The 21,422-nt window shown below is 32.7% G+C and overlaps 1 protein-coding gene across 3 annotated transcripts in view; it reads left to right on the plus strand.

The window, feature by feature from the left end:
- The first annotated feature begins 14,065 nt into the window (after positions 1-14,065).
- fbln1 (fibulin 1) overlaps positions 14,066-21,422 on the plus strand; it is a 33,492-nt gene continuing 26,135 nt past the window's right edge. For all 3 annotated transcript variants that reach the window (XM_026202081.1, XM_026202082.1, XM_026202083.1), the window contains exons 1-2: positions 14,066-14,239; positions 19,065-19,176. In XM_026202081.1, coding sequence (XP_026057866.1) covers positions 14,185-14,239; positions 19,065-19,176 — 167 coding nt within the window. In that variant the 5' untranslated portion in view covers positions 14,066-14,184. The remainder of the gene's footprint in view (positions 14,240-19,064; positions 19,177-21,422) is intronic.

A 21,422-nucleotide genomic window follows, 5' to 3' on the forward strand; every position in this document is an offset into this window, starting at 1 on the left:
CTGATCACACCAGCCTCTCAGGAGCTGAATAAACGGGGCTCAGAATGATCCTCCAGAGAGGAGCATGGGATACTAGTCAAAAGCACTGGTTCATTTCTATTGCAATATTTAATTTTTATTTGAAAAGTGCACTCAGTTTCATTTTTTACAGACAGATATCAGTATTTTTAGTTGCATTTTGCTAAACAAACAGTGAACCCAAAACACTCTAAACACCCTCTTAGTATTACCTTAAACTAATTTCTGTAAAATTGATTATTGATTACAACTTGGATGTTTTTTTCCCCCTTAACTCAAGTTTGTCTGTGAATTGAAGCGGTTCCTCATTCACTCCTTTCTCCTGCTCATTCTCTGTGTGTTCAGGCGTTCTCTGCATACTGATGCTTTAGGAAGAGTGTTTTTCTTCCCAGAAACTCAATGATGCTCATTTAGGAGAACAAAGCGCACACACCGCTCTCCCGGAGCACAGTTTTACTGCGCAGACTGTTGCTCGTTTATAACTGGGATTTAATGCAGATCTCAAGGTTTCCATTTCATCTCAGATGTTTCTTCTTAAAGTCTTCAGGAGAGATAAAAACAGCAAATTTGGGCAATAGAATAGGGCTAAGAAATGACCCTGGAGCATATTGAGGTTGTTGAGATACTCACATGAGATTACTGGAGTCTTGTTCTCAGGAGAAACATCTGAGACTTCAGCATTTGATCATGGTCTTGCTGTCCAGACTGCTGCGCATGAGCCTTTTTTAAGAGCTTTGCAGTATTTCATTTTTTTGTTTATTAAATTCTAATTATTTTACGACTGTTCGATCAAGATTTGTTGGGGAATAAGACTGATATTCATACTTCAATATTAATGATTGGAATTAGTGCATTTTCTGGAAAAAGCCAGAGATTGAAGATAACCAGATACAGATCTGATGTATAAAAATAAATCATGTATGAGAGAAATATCAGGAAAAATATTCCAAATGTGTATAAATGTAAAAACTGATTATCAGTCTTTTTCTCTACAAATGTGCCATGCAAAAATCTTAATAGTACTAAATACTTAATTTATTATTAATTTCTTCCTGGGGTTATTATAATGAAAGGTTATTATGAATCTCAAGAACATGTCCTGGTCATTAAATTCAGATTATTTTGGGACTATCGAGATGGTGAGGCTTGTTGAGGAATAAGAAGTTTTGACATTTTGTTGTAAATATTTGTAATAATTTTCCTGATATTTAACTCATTAATTATTTATTTTTATATACCAGGGCTGTATCTAGTTATCTTCAATCTCCAGCTTATTTTCCATGAAAATGCACAAATATTAATCATTATTCTTAACAAAAGATTATAATGAATCTGATGTCCTCTCAAGAACAAGTCAGGGTTATATATTTCACCCCAAAAAGTAATACAGTTTACTAAATAAATTTGATTATTTTTAGGACTACTAAGATTTCTGCATGGAAAAATCTGTAGAGAGAAAGACTGATAATCAGTTTATACTTTTTTATATTCATATTTTGAGTATTTTTCTTAATATTTAACTTATTTGGTTCTTGTCATTTTGCACTAATAATAATATAATAAATGTCATAATGCAAAAACCATTTTCATTACTGCAGTGCAGAAACAATAATCAATTAAAATTTATTACACTATAACATTTTGTTGTATTTAAAAATCACAAAATGTAAATATATTTTTCATAAATGTAAATAAGGCTACAAAGCAACAAATATTATGTAAACATATTTTAAAGGTTTTTTTCGATGATTTTTGATTGAGATTTAACCTGGATGTTTTATTAGTGAGTATTTTTTAGTCAAATTTTTTTATTCGGTTTTGACCAATTAAGGGGTCAGTTGCCAATACGGTAGCTTATGCATATAATTTATGTTATGAAATATGCAGTAGGGCTCTCTGGCATCTTCTGGAGCAGCGGCACATTATAAAAGATGTTTACAGACCATTAGAGGGTGTTCACTTCTCTCTGAGCATCTAATTACACACATGCCTTTCTCAGAAACAGGGAAAACGGCAAGATCTTGTCCAAACTTATTGTTCCACATTGTGATTTTGAAACGTTTAGCATCAATAAAGAGGAACTCAGAGATGTTTTTCTTGCCCCTTGTCCCCAAATCTCTCCACATCACTTGCACAGGTCACGGCTCTGGACTCACGGAGGAAGCTGCTCCGTCTCTCTCGTTTAGCATCACCTCGTCTTAACTGTGACGGGAACGCTGTTAATTATGAGTTGGAGCATGTCGTGCTCAGTTAACGGCTGTGCTGGGCTCCTAAAGACGCAGTAGGAGACCGCTTGCATAAAAGAATCTGGCAAAAGAAAAACAGGACAGAAAGAAAGCGCTAGAACGGTTTGAGACGGGAGTGTTTCTAATTCATGGGAAACGCACTGTCACTTCTACTAACTCAAAGATGTAATAAAGGAATAGTTTATCAAAAATTAACATACAGTATACTGAAATGTACTCACCTTTGGGCCATCCAAGATGAAGATGAGTTTGTTTCTTTATCAGATTTGGAGAAAAGTAGCAGTACATCACTTGCTCACCAATGGAAGTGAATGGGTGCCGTCAGAATGAGAGTCCAAACAGCTGATAAAAACATCACAATAATCCACAAGTAATCCACAGCAATCCACCCCATCAGTTAATGTCTTGTAATAAATAAATAAAAATTTAATAAATACATCATTAAGATGTTTCTAATTTCAAACTAGAACTTGTATGGGTCAACACTACTGAGAAAAAAAAAAACTCTCTAACAAAACTCTCTAACTGGTTATATCTCAATCTAAAATCCAAATAAATTAATCAATTCATGAAACCATTTTATTCAAATATTAAATAGAATTTGTAAAAAAATAAAAAAATAAAAAAATAAAAAATCAATAAATAATTATATCCAAGTCACAAAGTCACTTTTAAAAGCAGCTAATGCATTATAAAGTTGGGTTGCACCCTATAAAAAGTAACTAATTACGTTACTAAGATACTTTTATGGAAAATAATGCATTATGTTAGTTTTGAGTTACTTTTTAAATCTAGACAGGGCTTGCTTGCTTGTTTCCAATATAAAAATATATTATATTACAATTAAAAAAGCCCTTTCACATCTAAAGTGAACTGAATGCGCCTCAGGCTGAAGGAAGTGTAAACTCACGTCTGTACAGTAGAGGGCGACGCTCAAACTAATCACATGAAGAATATGACGCAGGAGAAGAAAGTTCAACACCATTCAGCAATAACAAAAATTAACTGAATTAACTGGATCATCGAAGGTCAGAAGCTAAAACACTGTTCAATAAAATAGGATTAAATACATGAATGATATTTGACTCATTTAACATATTTAATTACTGCAAGTTTTTAATGACTGAGTCTGCATTTGACTGTTTTTATTCATTTTAAGGCACACAGAATCTGTTTTGTGCAGGGGAGTTGATTAATTTATTTATATTTTAAAAAATTAAAAAATAAACAGATTGAACAATATAAAATTTCCTGCTATTTAGCAAATAGCAAATACCATGCAGATGAAAAATAGCGTTCATTTAGAGCTACAATAAATATCAAAGTATAAGTGAACTAATATGTTATTTATTTCACACAAAAAAAGCAATTACTATAAATTAGATTATATCACAATTTATTTACATAAACACTTTGATGACATTATCAAACGAGATGTTTTAAGTATGTCAACTTCAGGAATACATGTATATTAAGATATGCACACAAACACACACACAGAGAGAGAGAGAGAGAGAGAGAGATCATGCAATCATCTGTAGTTCATGTCAATAGCAGCTTCACAGACTGAAGCATCAGGAGTCTTTAGGACCCGGTGCATCTCATATATGACAATCTATCGCCCCCTAATGTTGAGAAAATTCATCTCAAAACTCTATAATGCACCATTCATTATATGATCCAGCCTAGTGATTATTTCTTAAGAAAAGAGAGAGATTTGATTACATTGTGGTTCCTAATGTGTTCTAAAGGGGTTTTAAGTGTGTTCTGTGGGTGCTAGGGTGTTCTTGCTGGTTGTTTCAGTCATTCATTTGGAGCAATGTACAACACTGCCATAAGGGGGCAGAAAAGATACCATTTAAAACGTGACCCAAAGCAGAACCATTTTCATTATAATCCGAGGAATCTGATCTGGAAGCTCCAGATGCAGCAAGTGATGTGATGTAAAATTTTGAAATAAATAACTTAATAAACTACTTAAACAAACTAATAAATAAATTATTAAAATATAATACAAAGATCACATAAAAATAATAAATAAATAAATGTATTATGAATGCATGAATAAATATTTTTACAATTAAACAGACACTTTTCCATCTTAAATATCTTTTTTCATTTTAATAATAAACACACACACAAATACATATACAACTAAATGTTTTAAATTAATGCATATTTATTTTGTTTAAATAAACAACTGTTGAAATAAATTACTTTCAATTATTTGATTGTTTAATTTGAGTGAAAAAGGGGATGTAGATTGAGAGTAATGTGTATTACATCTAAAAACACCAAATACGTCCTACAATAAAAAAAAAGTTTCTTATTTGATTATTTTTATTTTATTATTTTATTTACTTTTTATTTATATAGATTTTTAAATAATTTTAATTTTTAAATAAATAATTTAATTAAATAAAACAAGAGGTGATATGACTCACATTACTTATTTTAAATAAGTAAATATGTAAATCATTTTTAAATAAATATTTAACACGTTTAAATAAATAATACATTTTAAATAAATCATTTTAAATATAAATTAAATACTGACATCAGCCGATAAGTTTTTCAGTTTGGCCGATATGTTCAAGACTTTTATTTTGACGGCGCCTGCACACATACAGTGCTCATATTCTCCGTCTTTATTGCTTTCTGTCTTCGCTTAAAAGCTCTGTCTAATATGGATAGAAGTCTGTCTAGTAATCACACAGAACGTTTGGACGAATTAATTAAAAGTTATACAAAAAAGTGTTAAAAAGCGATATCTTTTTTATATTATAAGTAATAGAAAGGCAAACATTATAATACTTTCTCGTTTACCATTTCAGCAAATATGCAAACAAATGTCTAATAAACATTTAATTGCACAGACTTTGCAGACTTAGTCGAATCTAGTTGTGCGATCTTGTGAAGTGTGCATTTGTATCATGCACGATCGCGTGTTTTTTTGTGCAAATTGAATGCGGTTCAGCTTGATTTCAAACTATGCTGCGATTTATCCATTTGCTCAGTATGTATGCTGTATGAAAAATAAATGTATACTTAGCTTTAGTAATAAAAAAATTATAATAATCCAAATGCACACCAGATTCCCAGAGTGCCCTGTTGGTGTTTACATTCTTTTCATTTATATATGTTTAAACATTTATTTATTTGTGAAAAATACTGTAATATGATAACAGAATCAGGACGTTTTTCATCTAAAGTATGTTTATTTTACACATTTATTTTTAATATAATACATTTTTCTCATTATTTCAAAAAAAAAAAAAATTATAAATTATAAATATATATATATATATCGGTTATCGGTCAACCTGCTCTCTAAGATATCGGCATCGGCTGTCAATAAAAAACAAATATCGGTCGACCTCTAATAAATAAATGTTTTATATATGCAAGTATTTAAATGCATTTTTATAAAATATATACATTTTAAATATAAAACAGTTTTTAATAAACAAATAAAATGTTTTATGTTTTAAATGAATATTTTTTACAGAACTAAATATTTTGTTATAACATTTACAATTGACATTGCTTACATTAGCTGCTCTAAACTGTGTTATACTCTTCCCGAGGGTTGGATCCAGCCGAGCCCACATCAGGCCTCCCGGAGGGGGGTGACATCACAGGCTCGTCCCCACCGGGACCCAGCAAGGGGCGCAAGTTTATGACCCCTCTCGCACCGTCCCACCGCAGCTGAGCCCGAGAAGTGGTTTTATAACCCAGCGGATTCATCCCAAATAGCAGTGCCAGGATCTGTTAGACTCATACATCTGATGCTAAGAAAACACAGAAATCTCAGCGCTGTAAATCCAAGCAGCTGAGTCGAGTCTCTGTTGACGTCTGGTGTATTAAATTGTTTAGTCTAGGCTCTTCTCGCCGTTGCACAAGCACATTAGGGTTTGCTTTGAGTGTGTGTGTGTGTGTGTGTGTGTGTCTCTGCTGTTTAGATTTTATGAGCGAGCGAGTACGAGGCCCGAGTGGCGTCATCTAGATTCAAACAAGCTGTGGAGCACAGAATCCTTGAAGTGTGCTTTAATCTGTGTGTGGCATTTAAAAACAACCAATGCATGATGGGACTTCAGGATCTGGAGGATCAAAGGTTTGCATTCATGCGATTCAACTCTGATTAGACTATTGACAAAATGTTTGTGCATTTTCCCTGCCAGCAATGCATATTAAAGACATATTTCAAAGGAAAATGATTACTCTGGCATAGTTTACTTCAAGCCTGGAGCATTTGTTTCTTCAGGGAAACACAAATGGAGAAGTTAGAGAGAACGTCAACAAAGAGGGCGGTGATTTATAATATCAAGCAAGAGGACAAACTAGCAGTTTTCTTTCGCAGTTGCGTTTTCTAAACGTGCCAATTTTTAATCGCTAACAAGTGCAAATAAAGTGTTTCAATCACTTGAGTTGTTCATTTTTTAAGATGTTTATTCATCCAAGGATCCCTAAATGTTTTCTCCGTCAAATATAAAATATTGACATAAAATATCTATTTGAAAAGTTCATTTTTCAATCATTTAGAAAGGTTAATTTCAGTGATTTCTGTCACATTTATTTTTATCTTTATTGCTTTTATTGAAAAAAAAAAAAACATTATTTTAATTTGTTTAAATTTAACTATTAGTTTTTAATTCCTGTACAAGTCTATTGACAGAATATGACTACTTTTGTAAGAAAAATACAAGCTTTAAAATATTTTTTATTATTATTTTTTATTTGATTTATAGGTTTTGTCTTGTTTCAGCATATATTTAAGATATTGTTCGCTATAGTGTTATTTTAGCATCACAATAATATACAGTGATAGTTTTTGTAAATATTTTGAATTAGATATTATTTTTATATTTTTACTCTAATTAAGGTTTAGTAATACTTTATGATTTCATTTTACTTTTATAAATTAATTTGTATAAATATATGTATATATTTATTCATTTTTATTTATTAGTTTATTTTAGTTTAGGTAGTTTTATTTATTTTTTATTTCAATTTAAACTAAACGAAAATAAGACATTTGAAATTATTAAAAGCTGAAATTAAATAATAATAAAAAAAAAATGTTTTACATTTGATTTTATCTAAGCTGACGTTTATTTTATTTTAAGCAACGAAAATCAGTTAACAATATTAACTAAATATAAAATTACACATACATTATTTTACTTTCCTAAAATATCGTCAATTTAATTTTGTACTTTATATATATATATATATATATATATATATATATATATATATATATATATATATATATATATATATATATATATATATATATATATAAAAATATTATGTGTAAATCACAAAAAAAATAATAAAAAATATTTGTTGTTGGTTCTATTTTAATCTAGCATGCAAACTTGTATTAAATGCAATCCTTTCAGAGAGGAAACAATTTAAGCCACATTATCATAAGATAATACAGTCACATACAGGATTGCTGATGGTGTTGTTTTGTCTAGATGAATTGATTCATTGTTCAAGTTTTGTCTCGAATGCAAGCCACAGTCAGCAGATGCCAGAACAGATGGATTATTGCTGACTTTGCCTGATGACTTGGTTAGATAGTTTGATCCAGTGCTGAGGAAGTAAAGCAGAAAACAACTCACTAGTGGGCACCAAAGAGCAGCGCTCACAGGCGAAACCTCAGAGCTGAGCCGTGTGGACCTCTGGAAGATTACCCAGAATCCCCTGAAAACAATGGAGAAGATTAGAGTGTGGTTGTGGTCTCAGATAAGTGTCACGTTTATCATCTCATCATCATCATCATCAGGTAACCAGCAGTTCACTTCATAAAAACCCTCTTCCTCTGGAACGGCAAGCTTCCTCGCAAACAAACAGCAGGCCAAGACTAAGAGAGCTGTAGAGCAAGCATATAATAATACAAACCAGCGAGTAATGGATTACAAGACACCCATAAAACGGCAGATCGAGAAGGACATAAACTTGAGTCCTGCTGAAAGCTCTTTGTTGCTGTTTGTAATGGATCAAATGCTCTTGTAATAGAGATTGTCCTCATAAAATTGAATGATTTCACTTCAGTGCATCTACTTCAGATGGTTTGTGCTGTCTAAAGGGAAATGTGTCATCACAAATCAGTGATAAAGGAAGCATTTAACTAAAAAAGTCAATGCAATGTATCCGCCAAAGAACAAATATCCGTCCTTCAGATTTACATCGCAGAGTAGTAGAAATGTGTAATATAAAACATGTTTATTTATTATATTGTAATTTAAAATGATATTGCAATGACATAATTTAGACTTTCATTTATCGACTACATGTTGTATAATATATATTAATTCCAGTTAATCATTTTTACAATTTAATAAAAAAAATTGCAAAAAAAGGCAATAACTGTAATAATATATATCTAAAATATACACACATCATATATATATATATATATGTCTCTCTCTCTCTCTCTCTCTCTCTATATATATATATATACATATATATGTGTGTGTGTGTGTGTGTGTGTGTGTGTGTGTCTGCTCACAGTTTCTAAAAAAAATTCCATAAAAATGTATTTTAATTACACACACATTTTTAATACACACACATTTAAATGACTGTAAAACTATATAAATTACATTATTACAATCATTTTAATAATATATATTTTGAATTTTAACTTTTTTTTTTAATTATGCAATTAAAAATGAAATTTAAAAATCTATCTATACACTGACACATTTGATTTATATTAGTGTAATAATGCAAACATTTAAACTGTATGTGTGTGTGTGTGTGTGCGTGTGTAAATAGAGAGAGAGAAGAGAAACAATTTTATTTTAGTGTTTGTTACACTAAATGTATTTATTAATGTTATTATTGCTAGACAAAATATAAATAAATAACTAAATACACAGAAAATCAGCAAACAAACATCATTGATTCCAGGGAATGGTATCTTCATAGTCCTTCTTATAAAATGTAAAGAAAAAGCGTTGAGCACTATTCCAGTAATTACGAGTTGTTACCTTACATCAGCGTGACAAAATAATCTCAGTTAGAAGTGAAACCTGACTGGACTCTTTGAAAGCGGTCTGAGGGGGTCTGCTGTGATTGCGGCCCTCCGCTGTGTGACACAGATAAGGCAGGACGGACCCATTCTGAGTTCAAAAGAGCGCTGGAGCCCCCTGCGAGATTACCCTCATTTAAAGATGACCTCTGCCGTGCTAATTTCCTTCTGAGAGCCACAGTTTGGCTCGGCTCTGGTCCTCGTTAAACCCTTAAGAGAGGGAGAGAGAGAGAAATAAAGATAGCAGAGCACTGAGAGCTGACATAAATTGGGCTTTAGATGTCTGTCGAGTTTGTGCCAAACAGACCTGGAATCTGGCATCCATTATCAGGTCTTCAGGGGCCCTTATAAGGTCATGTTTATTCATACAGAAAACACAGACTCACATTCATTCACATGTTGTAATGCATCAGCCTGCGATCTGAATTCATATATTCAATGAAGGTTCCTCCGAATATAAACGCTCCACTAAAACATTAACCAAACTTACTCTACTGTTTAAAAGTTTGTTTTTGAAAGAAGTCTCTTGTGCTAAACCAAGACTGCATTTATTTGATCAGTGAAAACTGTGAAATATTATTATAATTTAAAATACAGTTCTCTATTGTAATATATTGTAAAAATTAAATTTATTCCTGTGATCAAAGCTGAATTTTCTGCATCATTACTTAAATTTTCAGTGTTACACGATCCTTTAGGAATCATAACAATATGATTTGCTGGTCATTAAACATTTTTAACGACAAATGTTTAGCTCACAATTTGCACTTTTTGAATTTTGAGATTAAACAAAACGGCAACTGAATTTTTCTGACTTTTTAGAATTTTGAGATAATACAGGAAACTAATTGTGACTGTTTATCACACAATTCTTACTGTTTTTCTCACAGTTCTGAGAACTGAAAGATATAAATACAGAATTGTGAGATATAAGATTTGAATTGTAAGAATTTCTCACAATTTTGGGGAAAAAAAGATAAAAAGGCCCAGTTACCGTTTTTTTTTCATGGTAAAAAAAAAAAAAAAAAGAATTACAAGAAGTAAACTCAGAATACTGAGAAGAATAATGAACTTGTGAGAAAGACAGACTTCTGAGTTTATATAAAAGTATATCTACTTTTATTAAAGAAAAAGTCAGTATAGTGAGATAAAAAGTTGAAATGCATATCAAAGAAAGTCAGAATTGTGCGATATGAACTCAGAATTGTGAAAACAGGTCAGAGCTGTGAAATAAAAAATTGCAGTTACCTTTTTATATTTTTATTCCATGGTGAAAAAAAAAAATGATTTGTGAGAACTTAAAATTCTGTGAGCAAATCAGAATTGCTATTTCATATCAAAGAAAGTCAGAACTATGCTATATAAACTCAGAATTGTGAAGTTTAGAACCGTGAAATAAAAAGTTTTAATTAAAAAAATGTTATGTTTTATTGCATGGCAGCAAATGGCTTCAATACTTCCATTTCATTTGACAGACAACAAAACAAGTGAAAACAAAGTCCATAGATGCACACAGAAAAAAAGGACAAAGCCATACAGTATCTAGACCAGAAGGATCACAAAGACATGAGGATGCATGATCTTAGCAACTACTTATAGCACCCTGGTAGAACATAATGCAAGATTATTGGTTCTATTCCAAGGAATCACAAACAATTACCAATTTATACCTAGAATGCAAATCACTTTGGATTAAAATGTCTGCTATATAAATAAATATCACCCACAGCATCATGCCGGTGAGTTTTACACCAGAATATTTCGAAATCTACTTAACATTATTGATTCTTCTACAATTTGAACCACACAGAGCATGATATATCTGTTTCCATTTGTCTAAAGCCTCAGATGCACGACTCAATCCACTGTGTGTTTCTCCAGCTGTGAGCATGTGGCTTTGATTATTGGCCGCTCTGCCCAGGGGGAGCGACTGATTGAAACTCCAGACCCAGGCCAGGCAGAGCACTGTTTATTATATCGTCTGGCAATTATTTCACTCATGATTGCTAATTTCAGGAAATTAGATTTGTGTGAGGGAGAAAAAAGAAAAAAAAAGGGACGTCTGAATGTATAATGTATAATGCATATGTCATAGAAGGATATTGAGGATGGTTTCACAAAGGTTTACTCCGCGCAGCTCATCCAATCAGATTTCAGTATTATACATTATATAGTACTTTTTCAGTAGCATTGCTTTCTGAAGTATTTTTTTCCTTATATTGATGACATTTTTTTTTATGTTAGAACCATCACTAAATAAAAAATAAAACAAGCTAATTGCGACAATTCTGACTGTTTTCCCTTGCAATTTTGACTTCATAAATTGCAGATGTTAGTTTATGTCATTAAAGCCACGTTCACACCATAAACGATAACTATAAAGATAACAAAATTAGCGTCCACACTATCATCTGTTTATTCTTAGCGCGTCTGCCGCTTTAAATTCTCAAGCTCATTATAGCAGGATGGATTCTGATTGGCTGATTGAATCATTCATCAGCTGGAAAAAATAGTTCTGAAAGTGATTCCAACGATATCGTTCCTCTGTGCCTTTATCGTTATAGCTGTCGTGTGGACTCGGTTTACACCAAGCACGATAACGATAAAGATAACGATAAAGATAACGATAAAGGTAAAGTTGTAAAAATAGTTGTCAATATAACTGTATAGCAGAGTCCATACCACAACTATAACGATAAAGGAACAAAGGAACGATGTCATTGCGGAATCGTTTTCAGAACGATGATGAATGATACAAACATTGACAGCCAATCAGAATCCATCCTGATATAATGAGCTTGAGGATTTAAACTGGCAGACACGCATCAGCTTAGAATAAACAGACGATTGTGTGGATGCTACTATCGTTACTTTACAAGTTTATATCTCACAATTCTGACTTTTTATTCACCGAATTATGAGACATAAACTCATTATTGCGAACTATAAAGTATAATTCTGAAAAAAACCATATATTTTTACAATTGTGCGTTAATATCTTGCAATTCAACTTTATAACATGCATCTGTGCTAAATTCCAAATTTTGATCCAAAAAATTTGCAATAAAAAAACAAATTTGTGAGTTTATATCTCGCAATTCATACTTTTTAACGTACATCTGTGTTAAATTCCAAATTTTGATAAATTAGCAATTTAAAAAAACACACACACACACACACACACACAAAACAACACAATTGTGAATTTATATCTTAAATTCCAACTTTATAACATTCATCTGTGTTAAATTCCAAATTTTGATAAAAAATTCACAATTTTGAGAAAAAAAACACAATTGTGAGTTTATATCTCGCAATTCATACTTTTTAACGTACATCTGTGTTAAATTCCAAATTTTGATAAATTAGCAATTTAAAAAACACACACACACACACACACACACACACACACAAAAACACAATTGTGAGTTTATATCTTAAATTCCTACTTTATAACATTCATCTGTGTTAAATTCCAAATTTTGATAAATAAATTTGCAATTTTGAGAAGAAAAAAAAAAACTATTGTGAGTTTATATCTCGCAATTCTGACTTAATTTCTCAACAATTCAACTGTTTTTCAGAACTGGGAGTTTATTTTTCAGCATTGTGAGTTTAAATCTGTCAATTCTGCCTTTTTGTTCTCAGAAGTATTATCATAGTTGAGCATATTTAGCATCATTTATGAGACAATTTCTGTTTTACATAATTTCCCTTCAATATTATTGGTAGTGTAGTTATTCACCAGAAATTATACAATTACACAACATAATTAATTTATCTCTGGGAAAAATAAATGGGATTTTTTCTTCCGGAGCCCAAGTTGAAATAGTCTTCATGCCTCATAAACGGTTTCTCAACGTCTAGAATGCATCTCCCCGCGTCTGTGAATCTTTGTTGGGCCATTTGGTGAGATGAAACCAGAGGTTTACCGCGGAGGCGTCTGGAAAGAGCAAATAAAATCAATCGGTCAGAGTTTTGTCAGCCTGATTTATTGCTCAACGGCCTCTATGAGTGAATGAATGGCCCAAAACATTGGCAGCGTGGATGAATTTCATTCTTGAGATTTCAGAGAGTATGATTTCTAACCAAGAGTTAGTAGAAATATTTAATATGTCTGCAGATTGTATGATATTGATCCTCTCCAGATGTACGGTGAGGGAAAGCGAACCCTCAGCAATCATAATTCAAAGCCTCTTGAGATGTTATGACAGAAATGCAATTAAACTTAAATCACTCCCTTTAATCAAACCAATCTTCATCCAAAAAAAAAAAAAAAAAAAAAAGTGTAGAGTGACATATCTGAAAACCTAATCAACTATCTGTAACATATAAATCATATTAACAGATATCAAACCATGCATTATTAAAAAAGAGCACTTGTTAGAATTGCTTATAAAAATCTTATGTTTATTTCCATATACATTTTTCTTTAATTAAATGTCAGTTTTACCTTTGGTTTTATTTAATATGCATGAAAGGGTTATCAGGCTACAGCTCTTATTGATATAATATAGCTCTTATTAATATGGGATCTGCTGCATGTAGTCTAAATAGTTTACAAAGTTTTAAGACTCTTTCTGACATTTTGGTTAATCTTTTGTCCAATCAGAATGGTATTTGCCTGAATTTACCATAGTAAGAGTCTCTATAATCTCGATTTGGACGATCAGGATTTGTGCATTATTCTGATCACGCAAGCCACTACGTAATGACAAAAGAAGCGCGCGCCCGTGAGTGCTCGGTCCTGCCCCCAGAACGCGCCGCGGACACGCGCTCATTAAAGCGCTCTGACAGTCAGCCTCAACGCGACTTTCTGTCTGTGTTTCTCCTCTCAGAGACTTTAAAAGACTCTGTCTCGTCGCGTGTGGATACATGGATCTCTCTGTGATCGTGCTGTTGTCTTTGTGCGGGTTTCTGCGGGGCCAAGGTGAGTTTCACATCACATCACTGCTGCTCGTACAATGCATTCACGTAGAGCTTGCAGAAAAGCGGACTGTGAATGAAACACTGTTTTTGTGACATAATAACATATAAATCTGACATGACACACGCATCATGTCCTTCTGTCTCCATCTGCTTTGCATGTGTTGGCTTTTGTCGTTTACAAGTTTTTAAAAGCAATATAAGATGACAGAAAAGTGTAATATCACTTGGTACATTACAAAAAATACCAGGTATTGAATAAGTACTACATGATATCCGTACCATATAAACGTGTGATTCAGTGTGGTATAATATATTTATTACAAATAAAGTATTTCGCTAAACTTACAATAGAGGGTATGGTAAAGTGTAGTATACACATAGTACATAGTATAGTATAGTTAGTGTATAGTTAGTGGTAGTTTAATACAATATATGTATATGTATATGCATAGTATAGTTGTATATACATAGTATAGTATAGTATAGTTAGTATATAGTTAGTAATAGTATAGTACAATATATGTATGTGTATATGTATATGCATAGTATAGTTGTATATACATAGTATAGTATAGTATAGTATAGTGAGTATATAGTCAGTAGTATAGTACAGTATATTTATGTGTTTATGTGTATGTATATATATTCATATGGATAGTATAGTTGTATATACTTGTAATGTATACTTCTATAGGTGGTTGTATTTATGGTAAATTATATATTTACATATATATACTTTACAATACTATGGGATACTATACTACACTTTACCATACTAACAATAAAAAAAATGTATATAATAATTAAATATGTAATGTATATCTTTTTTTAATAGTTTGTTATAGTATAGTATAGTATAGTATAGTATAGTGTAGTTTGTTGTATTTATAGTTACTCATACATAAAAACATAAAAAATGTAAATAGTAAATAGTATATATTATATACTCATTACAATAAAATATCATTTATTATATACTATATTGTGTATATAGTAAATATTCCATTACTATTTACTATAATGTATTAAAAATGTAATAACAATACATATATAATATATACATATACAGACAAAGATGTATTGATCTCAAAACTGATATTATATAGATTTATATATATATATAAATGCATTTAAATATTAACACACACATTTATATATTTAAATGTTTATTCAAATAAACAAATATATGTGTATTTTTTTAACATCACGTCTTTGTATACTAAAACTTGAGTCTCTTGCTGGTTTCTTAATCAAAGGTTTGCTCTCACAAAACTATGATTTCCCCCTGCAGAGGTGTTTTGTTCTGAGTCACAGATACAGTGTGGGAGAAGAGGGGGCGTGGATATTAGATGAGGGGGCGTGGTCTGGCTTACTGTAGCCAATGAGGGCTTGCTATGCAGGATGCAGCCCACAACACATGGACATGCACAGGAGATGCTCTTTGCTGCCAGATAGTAAAGCTGCGTTCACCAGCCAGGGTTGACTAGTTATCGTAACTATACCAGGACTGCAACAGCGTCTGTGTCTGAACATTCACTCAGTTCTCCAGAGGTTCATTCCTCACACGTTCTTGCTTTCAAACGTCACCACACAAATGTGGTTTGTGGGTGGAGGTCATAATTCAGAACAAGAAACTGTGTTTAAACAGCGGCAACAGAACTGGACCAGTTTATTGAATTGCATCATGTGGCTGGTGTTTTCAGAGATGGGAAGGTCGAGCTGGCTTCGTGCTCTAATGCTGTTCTTAAGAGCATTTTATCTTAGTTTTATTGGGCTTTAAAAAGTTTCTATTACAGAAACAACTATTTTCATTATCTACTGTACCGCACAGCTATAATAAACCACCTGCAAATTATTCTGGGCAACTGTTTGATTTGATTTTATATCAATTTTGTAATCTAATTTTTTTTTAATTTAATATATTTTTAATTTATTTATTATTACATTTTTTGTTTTTATTTATTTTTATTTTTATTTTATATTAATTTATTATTTTTAAATTGTATTTATTTTTATTTTAACTTATTATTAAATTCTTTTTAATTATTAAATTATTTTAATATTATTTTTATTTAATAAAATGTTGTATTTAACTTTATTTTATTTAACTCTAGTCCATATTTGTGTTTATGTGGAGAAATTGCTGCTTATAAAAGCCATTTGGCATTTCGATTAAGAGTCCAAAAGACTCATCTGCCAAAAATATTTAGCGTTTTGGCAGATGATGGAAACCGCAGGGAAATTAACGATCTGTTTGATCCAGTCGAGTCCACTTGCGTCAGCTGATGGTTGTTTGGAAATGTCGTTGGAGTAGTTTTTATGGCCTTTAATCTTTGGGAGAGAGTCAGACGTGTTTGACGGAGTTGACTAGCTGCCCATCAACAAATTACTTCATCTGCCAGACGATAAACATTATTCAGCATGAGTGGAAAAATGCTTGTGGAAAGAAAACAAACAAGGCAGATACAGTCCAGACAGGACAGATATTGATTTGATTTCATGGAAACTGAATAGAACAATGGCTACTTCAGAACGAAGATTAAAAACAAATAAATCAATAAATTAACACACAGAGCCTCATCAGACTAAACTCTAAGTCTGGTCTGGAAGAGACAATCAGGAAAAGTGGGCGGGGCACATCATAATGCTTATCAGCTCCGCTCATGAATATTAATTATGTGATGCCCAGTAGTTCTTCCTGATTGGTTGAAGGAGAATAGAATAGAATGCAATAGAATAGAAATTTGTGTACATCATCGTATCTCCTCCTTAATGATGTACAGAATCCTTTGAAAGGGAAGAAGACCAAAAGGCCACAGGCAGGATTTGCTTCCCCACCGAGCATCCAGGAAGAGTCTTTACTTTTAGCCGCAGGGTTTGGGCCAGTAACTTTTTAAGGGGGTTTTCCATGTGCCGTCCATCCCTAATTAAACAAAGGTCATGTCACCATCTGATGCAAACAGTTCAGACCTTATTAACATCCTCTTAGACTTTTAACATCTCACACGGCTATATATATATATATATATATATATATATATATATATATATATATATATATATATATATATAATTGAATATATTAATTTAATATTTAAATTGAATATATTAATTATTTAACTTAATTATAAAAGTAATTATTATAATAATTTATAAAATATATTATAATGAGAATATATTATGAAATATAAATACCTTATGTAAAAATAAAAAAATCAAGCTATTTCAATTATCTATTCATTTTTAAAGCTATTAATTATAAAATTAAATATTATAATATTTTATCATGTTTAATTTAAATATATAAATAAATATCTTATGCTAAAATCAAATAATCTGAAATAGCAAACCCATTAATAATATAATTAATATATGTAACAATTTTGAGATTTGACAATGTTTAATTAGAAAACAATTATGATATAAACCTGATTCTCTAATTTAAATAAAATATCTGATTATAATATATCTATTTTTGAATATTTCAGATACTCAGAATCATTTCAGACTAATTTTGTTTCTAATATGCACGGGAAATCAGCTAGATAACCCCTTTATCATTGACAAAAAATATATTTTTATATTTATACATAAGAATTTTTTTGTGCATTTCACAAATAATTACACAGAAACGGCAAGTAACACACTGATTGAACATGAAATTAAATAAGTAGAATAGTGTTTTTTGTACAACTATGATTGTGTATTTTTTTAAATAATGCAAAATCCAGTTTTTCATGGTGGTAAGAGATAATAATGGCTGGTAAATGTTCTCGAATTTAACCACCATTTTTCACTTGGCAATAAATAAGTTGTAACGGTAAAAGCACACGACGCAGGAAAAATCAAAAAACAGAAATCGGCATCAGACAGGACGAGCCCCAGCAAATCTACCGCTGCGTGTGAGGCTTTAACAGAGAAATCAGTCAGCAAACAGTCACCTGAATTGCTTCAGATTTGGTCGTAAAATGTGACCGCACCAGACTAGTTGTCTCATCTCTGGATCTATTTTACAGGCCAAGTTTGAGCTTTAAAGGGGTCATACGGGGCTTTTTTACAGATCGTTATTTTGTGTTTTTGGTGTGACAGAATATGTTGATATGCTTTAATGTTCAAAAAACATTAAATAAGGCTTGTATGCGTTTATAGTAGACAAGCAATGGACGGTTAAGCCCCTCTCTCTCTCTCTCTCTCTCTCTCCCTCACACACACACACACACACACACAAGATGCGCAAAACTCTGCATTTAAACAGTCAACAGCGGATACTTAACTAATAACAGAACATGTTAACAGTAGCTGATCCAGAAGCGCCAGATTGTCGTAGTAAAGTCAGAAGTACCTCCTCTTCTCGGTTCACGAAACGGTCGTTCATAAAATCTTATGGATTAATCTTAGAGATTCCTAAATGCATTTACTTTCAGAAGAACAAATAAAGTGCTTTTGTTTTCTCCTGGATACACACACATCTCCCTGATATGACTTCTTCAACACTAACTGTGTTACTGAAACCACGCCTTCTTTCTTTGTGTCAACATTTGGGTGGCATTATGCAAATATTTCCACATGGTGATGTAGAGATGTGGGGTCGTGTCTAAACGAGGTGTTTTAGGGGGCGTGGCAGAGTCTTAACTTTGACAAAGAATATTTCTTTGGATTTGAGACTTTTGAAAGTCTTTGCAACTTTACAGATCTTCATTATGCACCAAAAGCTTGTGACACTCCACAGAGAAAGGAAAAATGCAAACCTCTAATCTGCATGTCTGTGTGTGTGGGGATCGTCTGGTTTGCGTAATGCTCTCTTCTGTTTTTGTTTTTCCTCCCAGAGACCACAGATCCCATCTCGCTGGATGACTGCTGTAAGGATGGCAAAGAAAGAGGCCAGGAGTCCCAGGACTGCACGAGTCTGCCTCTCATCTCTGAGTCCACCACCTGCAGGTAAGACTGTGCGACATACATCATATGCCATAATATCATAATTGTTGTTTAAACAATGTGCAATTTGACATTATCGAGTATTATGCAAAAAACATTCAAAACATCCCTTCAGATGCACGCATACATTACATGATGAAGTCTAGACTAGTGTGCATTTACAGTATGTTCTTTCACTGCATGATACAGTCTATTAAAACACTTTTAAAATGAACACAAAATCTAGACGTAGGGGCAGAAAATGCCTATATTTATACTATTTCATATAGTTAATGAATTTCACACTTGCCTGCCGTTTTTCTCCAAAAATGACCATGATTACAAATGTGATATTGATTTTTTAAAACACTTGAAGTTTATAAACATACTTAAGTTTTAAACACCATTTTTCCTCTTTTTGCACTATTTCGACAACAAAAGTAACTCCAAACACAGCCATAGCACTGTTTTACATCTCTGAGGAACATGACGGGGTTTCGTTCCTGAATGAATCAACCGTTTAAATGATTCGGTTCAATCGCAATGAATCACTTATTACTGGCCATTTTAATTTCACATGTACAATTTATTAATATTTAAATGATTTCAAATATCTTTGTTTAACCTTTTACGTTTAATATATCAAAACATTATTTATTGCAAATTTGTAATTGCATGTTAGATGTATACATTTCCTGAATGCCACTTCAGGTGCAGCTTCTGTGCTGATTTAATTTGATTGGTAACAGCCTAAATGTCTAAATGTCAACAAGTTGTCAAAACTGAATTGAAAAAGCAATGGTTTTACTCTCCTTAAAGGAATAGTTTACCCCAAAATGGAAATTTCCTGTACATTTACTCAACCTCAGGCCATACAAGATGTAGATGAGTTTGTTTCTTCTTCAGATATGGGGAAATTTAACATTGCATCACAAGCTCACCAATGCATGTGAATGGGTGCCATCAGAATGAGAGTCCAAACAGTTGATAACATCACATCACAGTAATCCACAGCACTCCAGTCCTTCAGCTAATGTCTTGAGAAGAGAAAAGCTGTGTGTTTGTAAGAAACCAAATTAGCATTAAAACATTTTTAACTTCAAAACGTTGCTTCATGATCCATAATAACGCTTCCTCCAGTGAATAAGTAAACTCATCTGAATCAGGAGAGAAATCTGCACAGATCAAGCACTGTTTACAAGTGAACACAGTCCAAAACAGCTTTAAACAAACATCTGGGTGGATTTTGATGTGAGAAACAACAGGAAACAGACTTTTTCACTGGAGGAAGTGTTAATATTGACAAGAAGCAATGTTTTGAAGTTAAAAATGTTTTAATGCTAAATTGTTTTCTTACAAACACACAGCTTTTGGCTTTACAAGATGTTAACTGATGGACTGGAGTGGTGTGGATTACTGTGATGTTTTTATCAGCTGTATGAACTCATTCTGACGGCACCCATTCACTGCAATGTGATGCAATGCTACATTTCTCCAAATCTGATGAAGAAACAATCTCGTCTCGTGTGGCCTGAGGGCGAGTACATTCTCAGTAATTTTTGGGTGAAACATTCCTGTAAAAGTAAATACTTTAATTCACCACAACTTAGCTCCTGCCAGATGGATAAAAAGCTGTGCATGCGTCCAATCCAACAGACGCAACTCTGGCTTCCCAAAAGTGCTTTTTAAAGTATTGCATCAGATGTTCTGTGCAGAGGCAAAGCATCATCGTCAGAAGTGGCCACTTTCATGATAAGATGAGCGTTCAGTGCCAGTCCAAGCCGATCGTGTTGCTCTGGCATCAGACGCGTCTGCAAGAAAAAGCTGACGATGGTTCTGGATCGCTTTGGTGGTGTTCGGGGGGTTGGGAGCGCGCAGAAACGGCGCACTTAGGCAAACGGGAATATTTCCAAATCCGGGAAATTCCACTGAGGTGAAACCCTAGTCAGACGGAGAAGAGAGAGTGACTCGAATAACAGGAAATCTGCAGATTATTTCAGACTCAGAAAAGAGGAAAAACAAGTGAAAGGAGAAATCGCAGAAGACTTCTCCCTTAAAAGGCTGTTCGGAGGTGAAAGGCGACCACAGACGAGGGTCCTGGCCTTCCCTGCGAGGAGGATTGTGAAAGAGGGTGAAGCAAGAGCGAACGAGACAAACAGCGATCGTCTTACCGTAAAAACTGTGCTCCATGCGTCAGCGCTGCGGTCCAAGCTGGAGCAGAACCAAACAGTGACGCTCACAGTCACAGAGCACTCCACTTCTGCTCTCCA

The sequence above is a fragment of the Carassius auratus genome, chromosome 25 (assembly GCF_003368295.1).
Source record: "Carassius auratus strain Wakin chromosome 25, ASM336829v1, whole genome shotgun sequence".
Taxonomy (NCBI): domain Eukaryota; kingdom Metazoa; phylum Chordata; class Actinopteri; order Cypriniformes; family Cyprinidae; genus Carassius; species Carassius auratus.